Source organism: Phragmites australis, chromosome 8 (assembly GCF_958298935.1).
Source record: "Phragmites australis chromosome 8, lpPhrAust1.1, whole genome shotgun sequence".
In the NCBI taxonomy this organism is placed as follows: Eukaryota; Viridiplantae; Streptophyta; class Magnoliopsida; order Poales; family Poaceae; genus Phragmites; species Phragmites australis.
The window spans coordinates 23,987,053-23,999,105 of record NC_084928.1 but is presented as its reverse complement, the minus strand read 5'-3'; the positions used below and the strand labels follow the sequence as shown (position 1 = coordinate 23,999,105).

Here is a 12,053-nt window from a genome sequence, read left to right as displayed (position 1 = left end):
ATCTATAATCGGCTATAGAATCAGCAATTCTATAGTCGGACCCAAAGGGAGCGCACTCGACCGATCGATCTCTTACTAGCCCAACCAACTGCCCCCCTCCCCCCTTCTAGCATCATCCTAATCACCTTGTTCCAGCTCGGCTTAGCCCTTTCCCCTCCCATCTACATCCCCGGCTAGGCTTGACCCTCCCATCGCAACCAACCGAGCAGCCCCCTAATCGATCCTTGTTTTTTGATTCACCCGCTGAAACCTAGAATCTTCGCTTCATACGCAATCGCCCCCAGAAGCATCGCAAAGCCACAACAACAATCAATCACAGTGGCAAACCTTCCATCCCCATGATTCTCCGCCAAATTCATCCCCATTCCGACCTCATCAGGCATTCTGAGTCCCACCACCTCCGTCTGTCGTTCCATCCCGGAAGCAACAGGATTCGAGCACCCACGGCGTCTGGTGGCCGTCGTCCTTGGCACCAGGGTGCCCAGCCAACAGCCATCTCGGATTCGATTCAAAACCTCTCTAGGTGAGCAGGCACGCATAGGTGCATCCCCCACAACAACCTCCATTTTATCGTTCCCCGTAGGGTTACGTTCATCATTATTCTTGTTAGATTTTCATAGAATAGATTACTCCATGCCAAGATGATTTTGGAGTTCTGAGCCTACCATTGAATTTTCCTTTTTCACGTCACTTGGTTACATTAATTTCACTATTTTTTTGATTTATTAGTTGCATGTCCACTGTGTTCACGGTTTTGATTGGTTTGTGAATGCTGGGAATCCTAATTTCTGAACAATATCGTAACTTAGATTAGGCTTATAGTAAACCCCTGCTCCAATGTTATTTAGTTCTAGCAAATTTGATTTGTCGTAATTCCAAAATTGGGCTTCTAGAAAGGGCATTGTTCTGTTACGGTAATTTGCCCTCCAAATTATAGCTGCTTCATAGTGCAGGTTCATTGCTCAGGCATGCAATGTGTGTGCAACTCATTTGATTGTCTTCAGGGAGCTTAGCACAACACTATTCTTTATATCATGTTTTTCTTTTAGGGGATTAATCCTCCTGGCAACTCCACGGCAGGGTCAAAGCTTTCGAGACATCAATAATTTTGGTCAGTCTTCTCATTTCAACTAAGTTCATATTCATCTATTTTTGCAGTTGCAATTTTCATTCATCTAACTACAATTAAATCATTTTACCATTGTATGGTATAGACACATTGTTCAGGGCTGAGGTTCTGTTCTATATACTTTACCACCTCTGAATGAGATCAAGAAACTTCCTGTTGGCCTGGAGACATAGGCCGTGACCTTGACCCAAACTATGTTTCAATCCCCTCAATAATACTTATGTCACAAAATTATTTACAATATTTCCATCTAATTGAATGCAACTTTCTATTTATCATCGTAATAACGGACCACTGTGTCATGCGTGTTGCGAACATCTGTGTACCTTTTATACATATATATATATATATGTGTATATATATGTATATATTTATATATATATATGGTCGTTCTTCAATGCTGTGTTTGAAGAGCACACACCATGTTCTTTTTTTTCATATTTGTAAGTTGTTTGAACTCAGAAGGGATGTCTCTTCTCTTTTGTTTTCTTTCAAACGACGGCAAGAGTTATGCCAATTTTATATTAGAAGACGAGAGTTGATCCAGTTTATAAGAAAAATCGAACCTACAGCTACATAAAACGTAACAATAACCACTTGACACTTTAACTGATGAAATCCACCATAGATTATCATTGCCTAGCACAATTGCAACTCCGACGTTCTACGACGATCCACAACTACTGCCTCTATCCACTAAGCCAAACAACCTAACAAAAGAAAATTTCACAAGAAATTAAAACTCTATATTTCGATGCAGTATAAATGTCTCTCTATCGTGTTGCTGGTCCTATGTTCAGTTTTCTAACGCTCAGATTTTGTAAATCATGGCACGTACTGTCTTTCGCCTGCATCAAGAATGTTTCTTGTCGAAACAATTGATTGCAGCGTGAGTTCTGCTGGTGCCTGTTCCGTGATGTGTTGTTTATAATTTTCAGGGCGCTGGCGCGCGTCGCAGTACGTTCTGATTTTGTTCTGTCTGTTGGAGTTGCTGGTGGATTTCGGCCCTTCTGTTACGTCGCAGTTGACAACTACCGTTCTTTAGATCAGAATTAAGGGGTCTCGTTAATGTACTTTTAGCTTGTGAACGAGGAATCGGTGCTCACGCGCTCACGCTCGCTGAACTCGAGTCCTCATCCATCAAGAGCTGCACTGGTAGTCTGCTACTAGTACTAATCTGAGGTCTGGCCTCGCCCAGGCCTCAAGCCACTCATACATAAAGATATTCTAGTACTACTCTGGCACGGGTAAAAATTTGGTCATGCCGCTCAGATTCATGTGAACATTGAAGTATAGAATACTTTAGTAAGTATTGAAGTCTGCAGTAATTGATGACACATCTTACAATAAACTTATGATAATAAAAATAGTAAACTTATGGTAATAAAAATAGTAACCCAACGGTCTTCGTATTATAATCGCATCGATTTTACGGTAATTTTGACGAATTGGTCATTTGATTTTCCCTCTATGCATTTTGCACCCCTTCAAACCCGGTAATGTCACGCATGTCCGTACGATCCAAGTTACAAATCCATTTTATGTTGAACCTTAGACATCTTATTATCTCTCAATGTCATAATTATAGTACATCAAACACTACGCTACTGACTTATTGTAGTAATATTCTAGTTATTACGACAATGCACTATAGTAATTGCCTATACATCTTATTGCTAACATACGCTTATCAATTTTTACTTGATAATCATTAATGGAACTTCTACTTGACAATTTATTTAAATTTTTACCTGAAATAAAACCATACAACAACCATTCTCAATAGTGCCCGTGCAACTTTACACGTCGTTCTCGTAAATGTATACACGCCAGCTTCATTCTACATCCTGACAAGTCTTAACATATTTTTGATAGCTATATATCAATCTACTGTGAATCAACCATTCAACTACAGTAACTCAATTTCGTTCTAGTTCGTGTGGTTTCATATTCATCTGCTAACGAATAGAGGCAAAACAAAAAAATGTAGTAACTTTTACACTTCAATATAGTAACTGATGATATCCCTTACAGGAATTCAGCGCACTTACATACACCAACATCTTCTTCGGATCAGGCGTCTCCATGTGCAGGCTTGCCGGATTTACCACAGGAAGTGCAGGAGTATTCTGAGGACTAGGGGATGCAGGAGGACCCGAGGAGTATTCCAGGCTCTGTGATGTCGCCGCTGGAATTACGACTTGCGACGACTGCGTCGCAGGGTTTGCGGACGTCGTTGCCGGCATCGCGCACGTCTGGGATCCAGATGGTGGAGTAGGCACTTCCGGCGTCCTGGATCGGACACGCTCGCCGACGATTAACGACCAGCCAGTGGTCAATCGCGACGCCGCAAGACCAGACGTCGCCGGGGATCGTCTCCTCGATTCAACGAACGTGATCTAGGCCTCAGCTGTTCTATAGCCGCCAATTACGATATGACGCGATCTAAGGCTTAAGCGAGCGTGATCTGCACGCAAGAGTCTAGGAGAAACCGTCTGTTCGACCCTTTTTATCACGTCCGTTCGTCAGTTACGATCAGCACTAGCAACAGGCTCGGCAAATCTTGATCGGCTCGGCTCGGCTGCACTACGTGGGATCCAGGACCAGGCTCGTCAGTTACAATCAGATCCAGGCCTAGGCTCGACGCATTATGGGGAACCAGGACTAGGCTTAACCAGGAGCACCATCAAAAGCCACAACAAGCGGGTGAAACCCCTTCTCTCACAAGCTGCTTTCTAGCACAAATGGGAAAGCACTTTGCTCAGACACAAGCACATAAGCTGGCCATTTTAAAGGCTAAGCACTTTATTTTGTTGAGAAGCCACGCCAAACAGGGCCTATGTAGTGTGCAGGCCATGAGGCAAAGTACCACGGCCGACATTGAGTTTTATCTTAAAATTGCAAATCTTTTACAAGGTTTTTGCAAATATGTTTTCTCAATTGGATACAATCCACCGAACTGGTACGTAGTACAGCATCTTTTACAAACATGTTGCCATAAAAATGCCAGTATTATATAAGCTAGACTTCTCTGTCAAGAACATAATAAAATTTATGTTACGAAAAACTGATACGCTAAGCAAGCTTGACGTTCAGGTAGTCAAGCTCAGGACAAGCACACGCTGCTGCCAGCCACAAGATTAGCAATATTCATTCAAATTCTGATACATAACTCGTTCACGACATCAAAAGTAACATGAAGTAATTCCCCTGGAATTTTGAATACTCCACAGTTTTATTAATCCAATTTACAAAAAAGAATGGTAGAACACATACAGGTCTTAGTACGACAAAAGTCAAGGATTTCCTTTCTGAGAGAACACATAACAAGTAATCGAATACACAGTTGAATATGGGTTGGGAATTCTATACACGATGAGACAATTATTCTCCCGCGTACATAATTTACATCAAGGCAACAAAGATGCTTCCGGGTACAAGTCCTAAGGCTGCAGTAATGCATTGCCCTACACACAAAAAAAAATCTTGAAAAACATGTGTTCTGTTGTCTATTTTTCCTGAACTTGCACGACTATTCCCTCTTCTCTTCACCCTACATGATTTCTTCTACTTAGACATTGCACCACATAACTTCTTTTCATCCTGAATAGAATCGCTTCAATCTTCCCCATGTGAATTCAAAACATACTCAGACGAGACTCCACTTGAGATGTCCAAGTCTGAACCAAAACAACAGTATCGGCATAGCTCACTTCATCAAATCCAAGAACACAAAACCGTTCCACAAGCTATGCAGCACCATTGATGCCAATAAATTACGGGATCTTGCAAAGACCCCTCCCATCACCACCCCAAGAAATATTAAGGGCATCACCCTCTGTGCATTGAAGTGTGCGAGCGCAAAAGCTGCAGCACTTACTAGGATTGACCATGGAAGTGGCATGTACCGTGTTAGAGATGGGAGAAGGAAACCTCGGAATACAATCTCTTCCCATATAGGTGCACATACAGTCACTACCACAGCATATAAGGCCATTGCCACCGGGTCACGAGCCACAATGGATTGTTCTACACTGGACACCCTGATGACTGGACCTGGTGACATTGGAACTAGACTGATGTTGATGTGAGAAAGCAAATTGACTAGCGGGAATAATAGGCATCCCAATGCTACATCCAAATGCCATCTACCCTTTAAATTGAACTCAAACCATCCTGGAGGAAGCGGCCGGAATGTACCAAGGCACTGGTGAAGGATAGCAATCCCAGCAAGGCCTTCAGTTATGTCTGTCAAGAGACTATATAGTGCTTGGCCCCTGTGTGTCAATGTTTCCTTGCTAAAGCCAGCAGCATGAGCCAAGAATGGCACTATCCAGGAACCCACAAGCCAAAATGTGGCAATCCATAAAATCATGACCTGTATTCATAAATTATAAATGAGTCCTTTTTTTCTTAATACCACAATTCAAGTGAAGTGCTAAGATCCTAAGAGATCATTAGATTTAATCAGTGTCTCTGATTTAACTAATTCCTTTAGCCAGACAATCAATGGCCAGAACATTCCCTGTAGGTGGAATGAGGCCACAGATGATATGCCATTCATCGTTCCTTTCTGTTATGTGTACAAATCTTGCTAGCATATATATCATGGCCCATTTCATGAGGGAAAGGATATATCATTACTAAATATTAAAATATATAACAGAGATGAAAACATTGAAAATGTTATCTGTAGTGTACAAAGTACATATAGGAACATGCTATAAAATCTGCTAAAGCCTAGAAAAAATCATAATTGTATAAATAAGCGTTCAAGATTACAGTAGAAATTTTGGACCCACGTCCACAGCACATTGTGCTTTTCAAATTTCTGCAGTCTACAGATACTCAATGTGAAATATATCTATACTACATGTCGTTGAAATACTTCAATGCAAAATTCAGTCATAACAAATAAGCTGCCAGTAAGTATTAATGCAACAGACAGAGGAGCACCTCAGGACATGGATGGAAGAACTAACCTGAGCAATGGTTTCCCCAGTCCAAGGTACCGTCCAGCGTTCTTGCTGAAATCTTAATATTCTGCCCTGAAAATTTTCTTTTATCTGAAACACAAATAGAGAATTCTCATTAACCAGAGGATGAAATAGCCTCAATGATAATAATTATTAGAAGTGAAGACTAAACAATCAGATATTAACTGCCCCTTATCGCTTGAAGAAGCAAAATAGTAATAGCAGTCAACTTTTAACAGTATATTAACAATAAGATAATGAAGAATGACTTGCCGCATGAATTACATATTCCGTACAATGTTTGACTGTTTGTGTCAATGTTGCATTAAAAATAAAGGGCAATTTAGATTTACTGGTGAAAAAACATGCAAGAAGCCAAACAACTAGCTTGACAATTAAGTATAACATAAGGCAGAAAAGTTAAGTTCTTGGAACTTTATACCGGGCTAGTATATTTTGTTACAGTTTTTAAACATTGAAATGATCATCCTAAATGTTCCCTAGAAACTCAGATAAACATGTAACCAAATACAGCCTGGCAGAAAATCGATTTGCTTCATGCATTTAAATAGTAGATACTAAGTTGATTTGAGTAGAGTTTGATGTAGAATGGTCCAGTGGACCTTTGCACAAACTTAAACAAGTAAATCCTATCCTACCGGAAGAAACATAAAAGTACAAAACAATAGGATAAAAGTTGTCAATTCAAACTATTTTCCTATTACCCCTCAAAATCCAACCTTTTGTTCCAAGCAAAGTAAATGGAAGGAACTGAACCAAATGTATGAGCAACCATTTCCTTTATTTGCTCTTCATACTACACATGCCTTATCATGAAACTTCCAGAAAATGGTGCATAAAAGTGACACTACAGAGATGCTTGCAAGTTGCAACTGAACTTATATTCATAGTTGTCATGGCATTGCCTTCTCATCGCCATATCGGCGTGGCAGAAATCTGGGTCTCACCACGCCGACGCCATGCCGAGATCACGTATGGCGTCCACCATATAGGCGTGGCGTTCACGTGGCGGCGAGAAGGCATCCTGTGGTGAAGAATTCTTTTGTTGTGGGTGCAATAGCGCTTGGGTGGAGGGGATGAGGTAGGGGACCGAGAGCCCCACAATACCCTAGCCTTCGCCAACCACGCCGCCGCCCGCCTGAGCTCCGCACCAAGCTCCATGCCCGCCAGCGCCCGAGCTTCGCGACCGCCCACGTCGAGCTCGGGAGAGGGAGAGAGAGAGAGTGGCGATAGAGCTCATAAGAGGATAAGGATGAAGTTGTGTTGTGTCATGCTATGTTGAAGCTTTTGAGTCCATGGACCATGGGTCCCATGTGATAATGGATGACTTTTGTGCTACATTTACATTGCTATGTCTCTTGTGCTACATTTACATTGCTATGCCTTTTGTGCTACATTTACATTGCTATTTTGATTTCCTAAAATCCTAGACTATCACTTCTGAGCTACATTTACGTTGCCTTTTGCCAATATAATTTTCTACTATCCTATAATATGATGTATGTATTCACCACGCCGATATATGTATGACGTCGCCACGCCGCGCACCATAAGCGTTGTAATAGTGTGAAGGTGGTGGGTCGCCGCACCTCACCACATCGCCGTAACAATTATGCTTATATTAGGCTTTTTCTGGAGATTGCAAAGACTGTCAAACCTGGATATCCATAGGTCAGGTACCTCGAGGTGTGACGTTTTCTATCTGTCAGTTCAGTTATTTATTTTTAGATCATAATGTCATTTTGTTTAGTTTTACATCAGCGCAGTTTAGCATAACTTCAATCAAATTTAATCAAATCCCAATGACACTTCCATTTTTCATCTCGTTACAATTATGATGTTTGGTACTTCAGTTAAACACCTAGAATATTCAAATATACAAACATTCATCCATAGAAAAAGACAAACTAAACTCATGTGCAACTCATTTTGTGATCTGCTCTGATTAATAGTTATGGATTCAATTCAGTATGCAAATTGCCATATGAAAGCCGTTGTCCATTACAAGTAACACTACAGAAACTCATGTTACGTAAAAACGAGTAAATAATTAAAAAAATGATTCATTCACCATTGGCTTCCAAGGATAAACTGGATGATGACATCTTAAGTGACTACCCATAAACTGTACTGGGATTTCTTAAATGGACCTAAACTGCACTGGGATTTCTTAAATGGACACTATCTACATATCAACGATTGGTGAGCCGCCGATCTTACGAACTTGTAGAAATAATAGAAGATGCTTCGAGTAGATGAATCGCAAAACACACATAAAATTTTTATACAGGTTCGGACCTCCCTTAGGATAATAGCTCTATGTCATGTTTGTCTTGTATTATATCCAAGATTAATAAAGGGGGTACGTGACTAACCTAGATGGATCTAAACCTAATCGGATAGCTCCCTTGCAAGTAGTCAGGGGAGATGCTAATACAAATCTATACTGCAGAAGGCTTAGAGGGTCAGAGCTTCCTCGGGCTTTAAGGGCGTGTGATGGCTTGTGCCGAATTATAAGCGCTTGTCCTTCGTAGAGTCCCCTGGCTCCGTATATATAGGAGGATCGTCGTACGGCCTCTGGAGTCATTTCTTCCCGTTCTTGGAGATAAACTTCTCTGTTTACGAGATATCCTGGGTATCTGCGGGTAGTTTCCATACGTCTAAGAATTCCCTTCCTAAAGATGAAGATATGCCCCGAGATATGCCCCAGGTTTCGACGAATCAAAGATTTGGTCAGCAAAGATAAGTATTTTGACCGACCGTATTATCGAGTAGAACTCGGATTCCCGATTAGGATGGCACGTCTTACCGGGTTCTCGGGATCCTCGAGTCATCTATTCGGGATTTTGAACACTTTCGAGCACTCAAGCGAGTCCTCGGGAAGGTATTCCTTCCGAGTAGGAATTCTGATTCACCCGAAAAACACCATCCCAGTCTTGTGAAAAGACGAGGGAGAAAAGACTTGTCGCTGGCCGAGTTTGAAATTTGAATCGTCGCAGTGGTGGTTTCGGGTACTAGTGAGAATCTTTACATGGCAAAAGATCATGACGACTCTGCGAAAACATACGCACTTGGCGTCGTAGTGCGCCGAGTTCCCTAGGTTACTACTCCAACTACCCCCGCATGCGTCGGGCATTAAATACAACGTGATGTTTAAACACGAGATCGTGACCTCGATTCATGCTCGGAACCGTCATAGCGTCAGTTGAAAAGCCATCCAGAGAGTTGATGTCCCCGCATAAAATGCGATAGGGAGCCCTCACAACGTTTACTCCCTCTGCCATCGTTCACCTCGTGTCATTCCCTTGTCTCTCACTTTTAACTGCTTACAAAACCCTAAAAGCCCTCCAACTGCTTCCTCTCGACGCCATGGGCCGCAAGAAGAGAGTGGAGAGTTCCACCGCCAATGTTATGGCGCCCACGATCCCGCCTTAGCTGAAATCCGAGATATCAGAGGAGGCTCTGGCCAAGGCGAAACGCGATGAGGTCATCTCCTCACGCCTTAATCGCCTGCGCACTGGCGGTGGGGGAGGTGATCCCCAGTCTAGACACTACCTGGACTGTCGTCTTCCATGATTTCTTCCGCTGTGGTTTCTATTTCCCCCCCCCCCCCCCCCCCTTACAACTTATTTCTTCAAGTGCTTAGTATGGCCTTGAACTAATCCACCTCAACCCCAACTCTATCGTCATGCTTAGTGTCTTTGCGCACCTATGCGAGGCCTTCCTGGGCGTGTGCCCATCCGCCAACCTCTTTAGGTACTTCTACCTCCTAAAGGGGTTTTAGGGCAAAATTGCTGGCGGCGCCGGATTCCGCGTTCGAGAAGTAAAGTTGGCGGAGTACATCGACTTCGCCGCCAAGAGTTCCTAGTCAGGGTGGCACAAGAAATGGTTCTACTGCTAGCTCGACCCATCCAAACTACCCTTAGCATAATAGCCCTACGTGCTATTTATCTTGTATTATTCTCCGTAACTGTTACAAGAGGGTGTATGGCTAGTCTAGATAGATCTAAACCTAGTTGGATGGCTCCCTTGCGAGTAGTCAGGAGATGCCAATACAGATCTATATGGTAGAAGACTTGGAGGATCAGAGCTTGTGCAGACTTCAAGGGCATGTGATGGCTTGTGTCGAATTGTAAGCGCTCGTCCTCCGTAGGGTCTAGTGGCTCCATATATATAGGGGGATTGTCGTACGGTCTCTGAAGTCCTTCCTTCCCGTTCTTAGAGATAAACTTCCCTATTTACGAGATATCTTGGGTATCTACAAGCAGTTTCCATGTGTCCAGAGATTCCCTTCCCGAAGATGAAGATATGCCTCGAGAATAACAAAAAACCCTGGAATATCCGGATATGGTAGTTCTATACTACTAATCGTTACTGTAAATTGTATGAGATTTCTAAAACTATAACTATTTAATATTATTTCAGTTTCTTACAAAGAATTGTGTGTGACATAGGCAATTGAAGTCGGCCATTCAGTCATGAATTAGTTTAAGTTCTGTTATATCTTAAAGAATGCAATGCTGCTTTCTTCTTTCAATCATCCTATCCAACTAGCACATTCTATGTCCAAATCTAGAGTACAAATTGCAAAGAAACCGGGAGGCAGCAAATAAATCAGACTTGCCTTCTGAACTTGCACGAACCAACCCCCGTCCTTGAAATTCCGCTCCTGTTCCCCACTGGAACTTTCCACCTCTTCCTCTTTCGCCTCTGTGCCACCGGAGTTCCCGGATTGGGCAACGTACTTGAAGCCGCCATCATCATCAGATGTTGTTGGCCCATCCTGATCATGTCTGAAGCACGAGAGGCGCACTAATCTCCATCCCTACACGCTCAAAGCAAGGGAGAGAACAAGAAAACAAATCAAATTATTCCACAAAAAAAAGTGCACAAGGAGGGACAGATTGGCTCGGTATATAGACTCATCCTGTGATGAGAAACATTGCATTTATGAGAACGAACTAAACACATTGATCACCACAGGGTAAGAGTTTCTTCAACCAGAGCACAGGTCCACCTAGCAAACAGAGAGCACGCACAACAAAACTGGAACCCAGACTCAACCAGCGAAGTGCAAAATTCGCCAAAAATCGACGGCCCTTTCCCGCAAAACCATAAAATGGAAGAGGGCAAGTTCTGTGCTGCTGATAGAAGGTTTCACTGCAGCAGCGCACGCAGGTAGGATCGAGGACCGGTCTCGTTGCGCCGTACCTTGGCTGGAGACGCCCTCCCAGGCCCGAAGTCGAGAGACGGCCTAGCGGCAGCGACGGCAGACGAGGGAGGTAGGAGCCTAACCCTAGGGCATGGGAGCCGTGGAGGGGGAGGGGCGAGGCAGGAGGCGGAGGACATGGGTGGGGCTGAGGAGGCGCCACGACTGGAGAGTTTGCCGCCTTCTGAATTGTCCCTCCCGTCGGCTCCGCTGAGCCGAACGGGTGGGAGCTGGGAGGAGGTGGGGAGGGGAGAAAGGGGATCTGGATCGGGTGTGGAATCGCTAGCGCGTCGGCTGCGTTTTTTTCTTGGTTTTCGGGTGTTCGGTGGCCGTGCCGCGGTGAAATAGGGGATTCGGATCATGTAGCACTAAATCTTATCTCATCCTACCCATCTATTTACGATCCAATAACTTATAGTAAATAAAATCATAGAGAATAAGCTCAAGATTTAGCTTGATCGAATGAATGAGAGCGTGAAGAGGGCCAAGCCCACATGGAGTTCCAAAGCTAGCGCGTACGCAGGGCTCAGCTGAATATGAACATCTCCAAGTTTAGGATGCAAGACCACCATGAGTGACAGGCCTGCACACGCACGTCCAATTCACCATGTAGCACTAAATCTTATCTGATCTTATCCGTATATTTACGATCCATTGATTTATAGGCGAAATCATAGAGATTTCGGGTCTATTTGGTAGAGCTTTCTTAGATTTAAAT

At 43.2% G+C, this 12,053-nt stretch overlaps 1 protein-coding gene across 1 annotated transcript; it reads right to left on the bottom strand.

The window, feature by feature from the left end:
• Positions 1-4,410: 4,410 nt before the first annotated feature.
• Positions 4,411-11,664, bottom strand: LOC133926821 (uncharacterized). The gene is made up of 4 exons (XM_062372943.1): positions 11,338-11,664; positions 10,751-10,951; positions 6,112-6,195; positions 4,411-5,507 (listed from the first exon to the last, which is right to left on the bottom strand). Exons 1-4 carry the CDS (start codon positions 11,473-11,475, stop codon positions 4,839-4,841), a joined length of 1,092 nt encoding a protein of 363 aa, XP_062228927.1. The 5' UTR covers positions 11,476-11,664; the 3' UTR covers positions 4,411-4,838.
• Positions 11,665-12,053: the final 389 nt, after the last annotated feature.

Coding starts and splice junctions, on each gene's coding strand:
- LOC133926821 (XM_062372943.1), bottom strand. CDS start 11,475: ATGTCCTCCGCCTCCTGCCTCGCCCCTCCCCCTCCACGGCTCCCATGC. Junction 6,196..10,750: donor GGTTCGTGCAAGTTCAGAAG/GCAAGTCTGATT, acceptor TTTGTGTTTCAG/ATAAAAGAAAATTTTCAGGG. Junction 5,508..6,111: donor CTGGGGAAACCATTGCTCAG/GTTAGTTCTTCC, acceptor TTATGAATACAG/GTCATGATTTTATGGATTGC.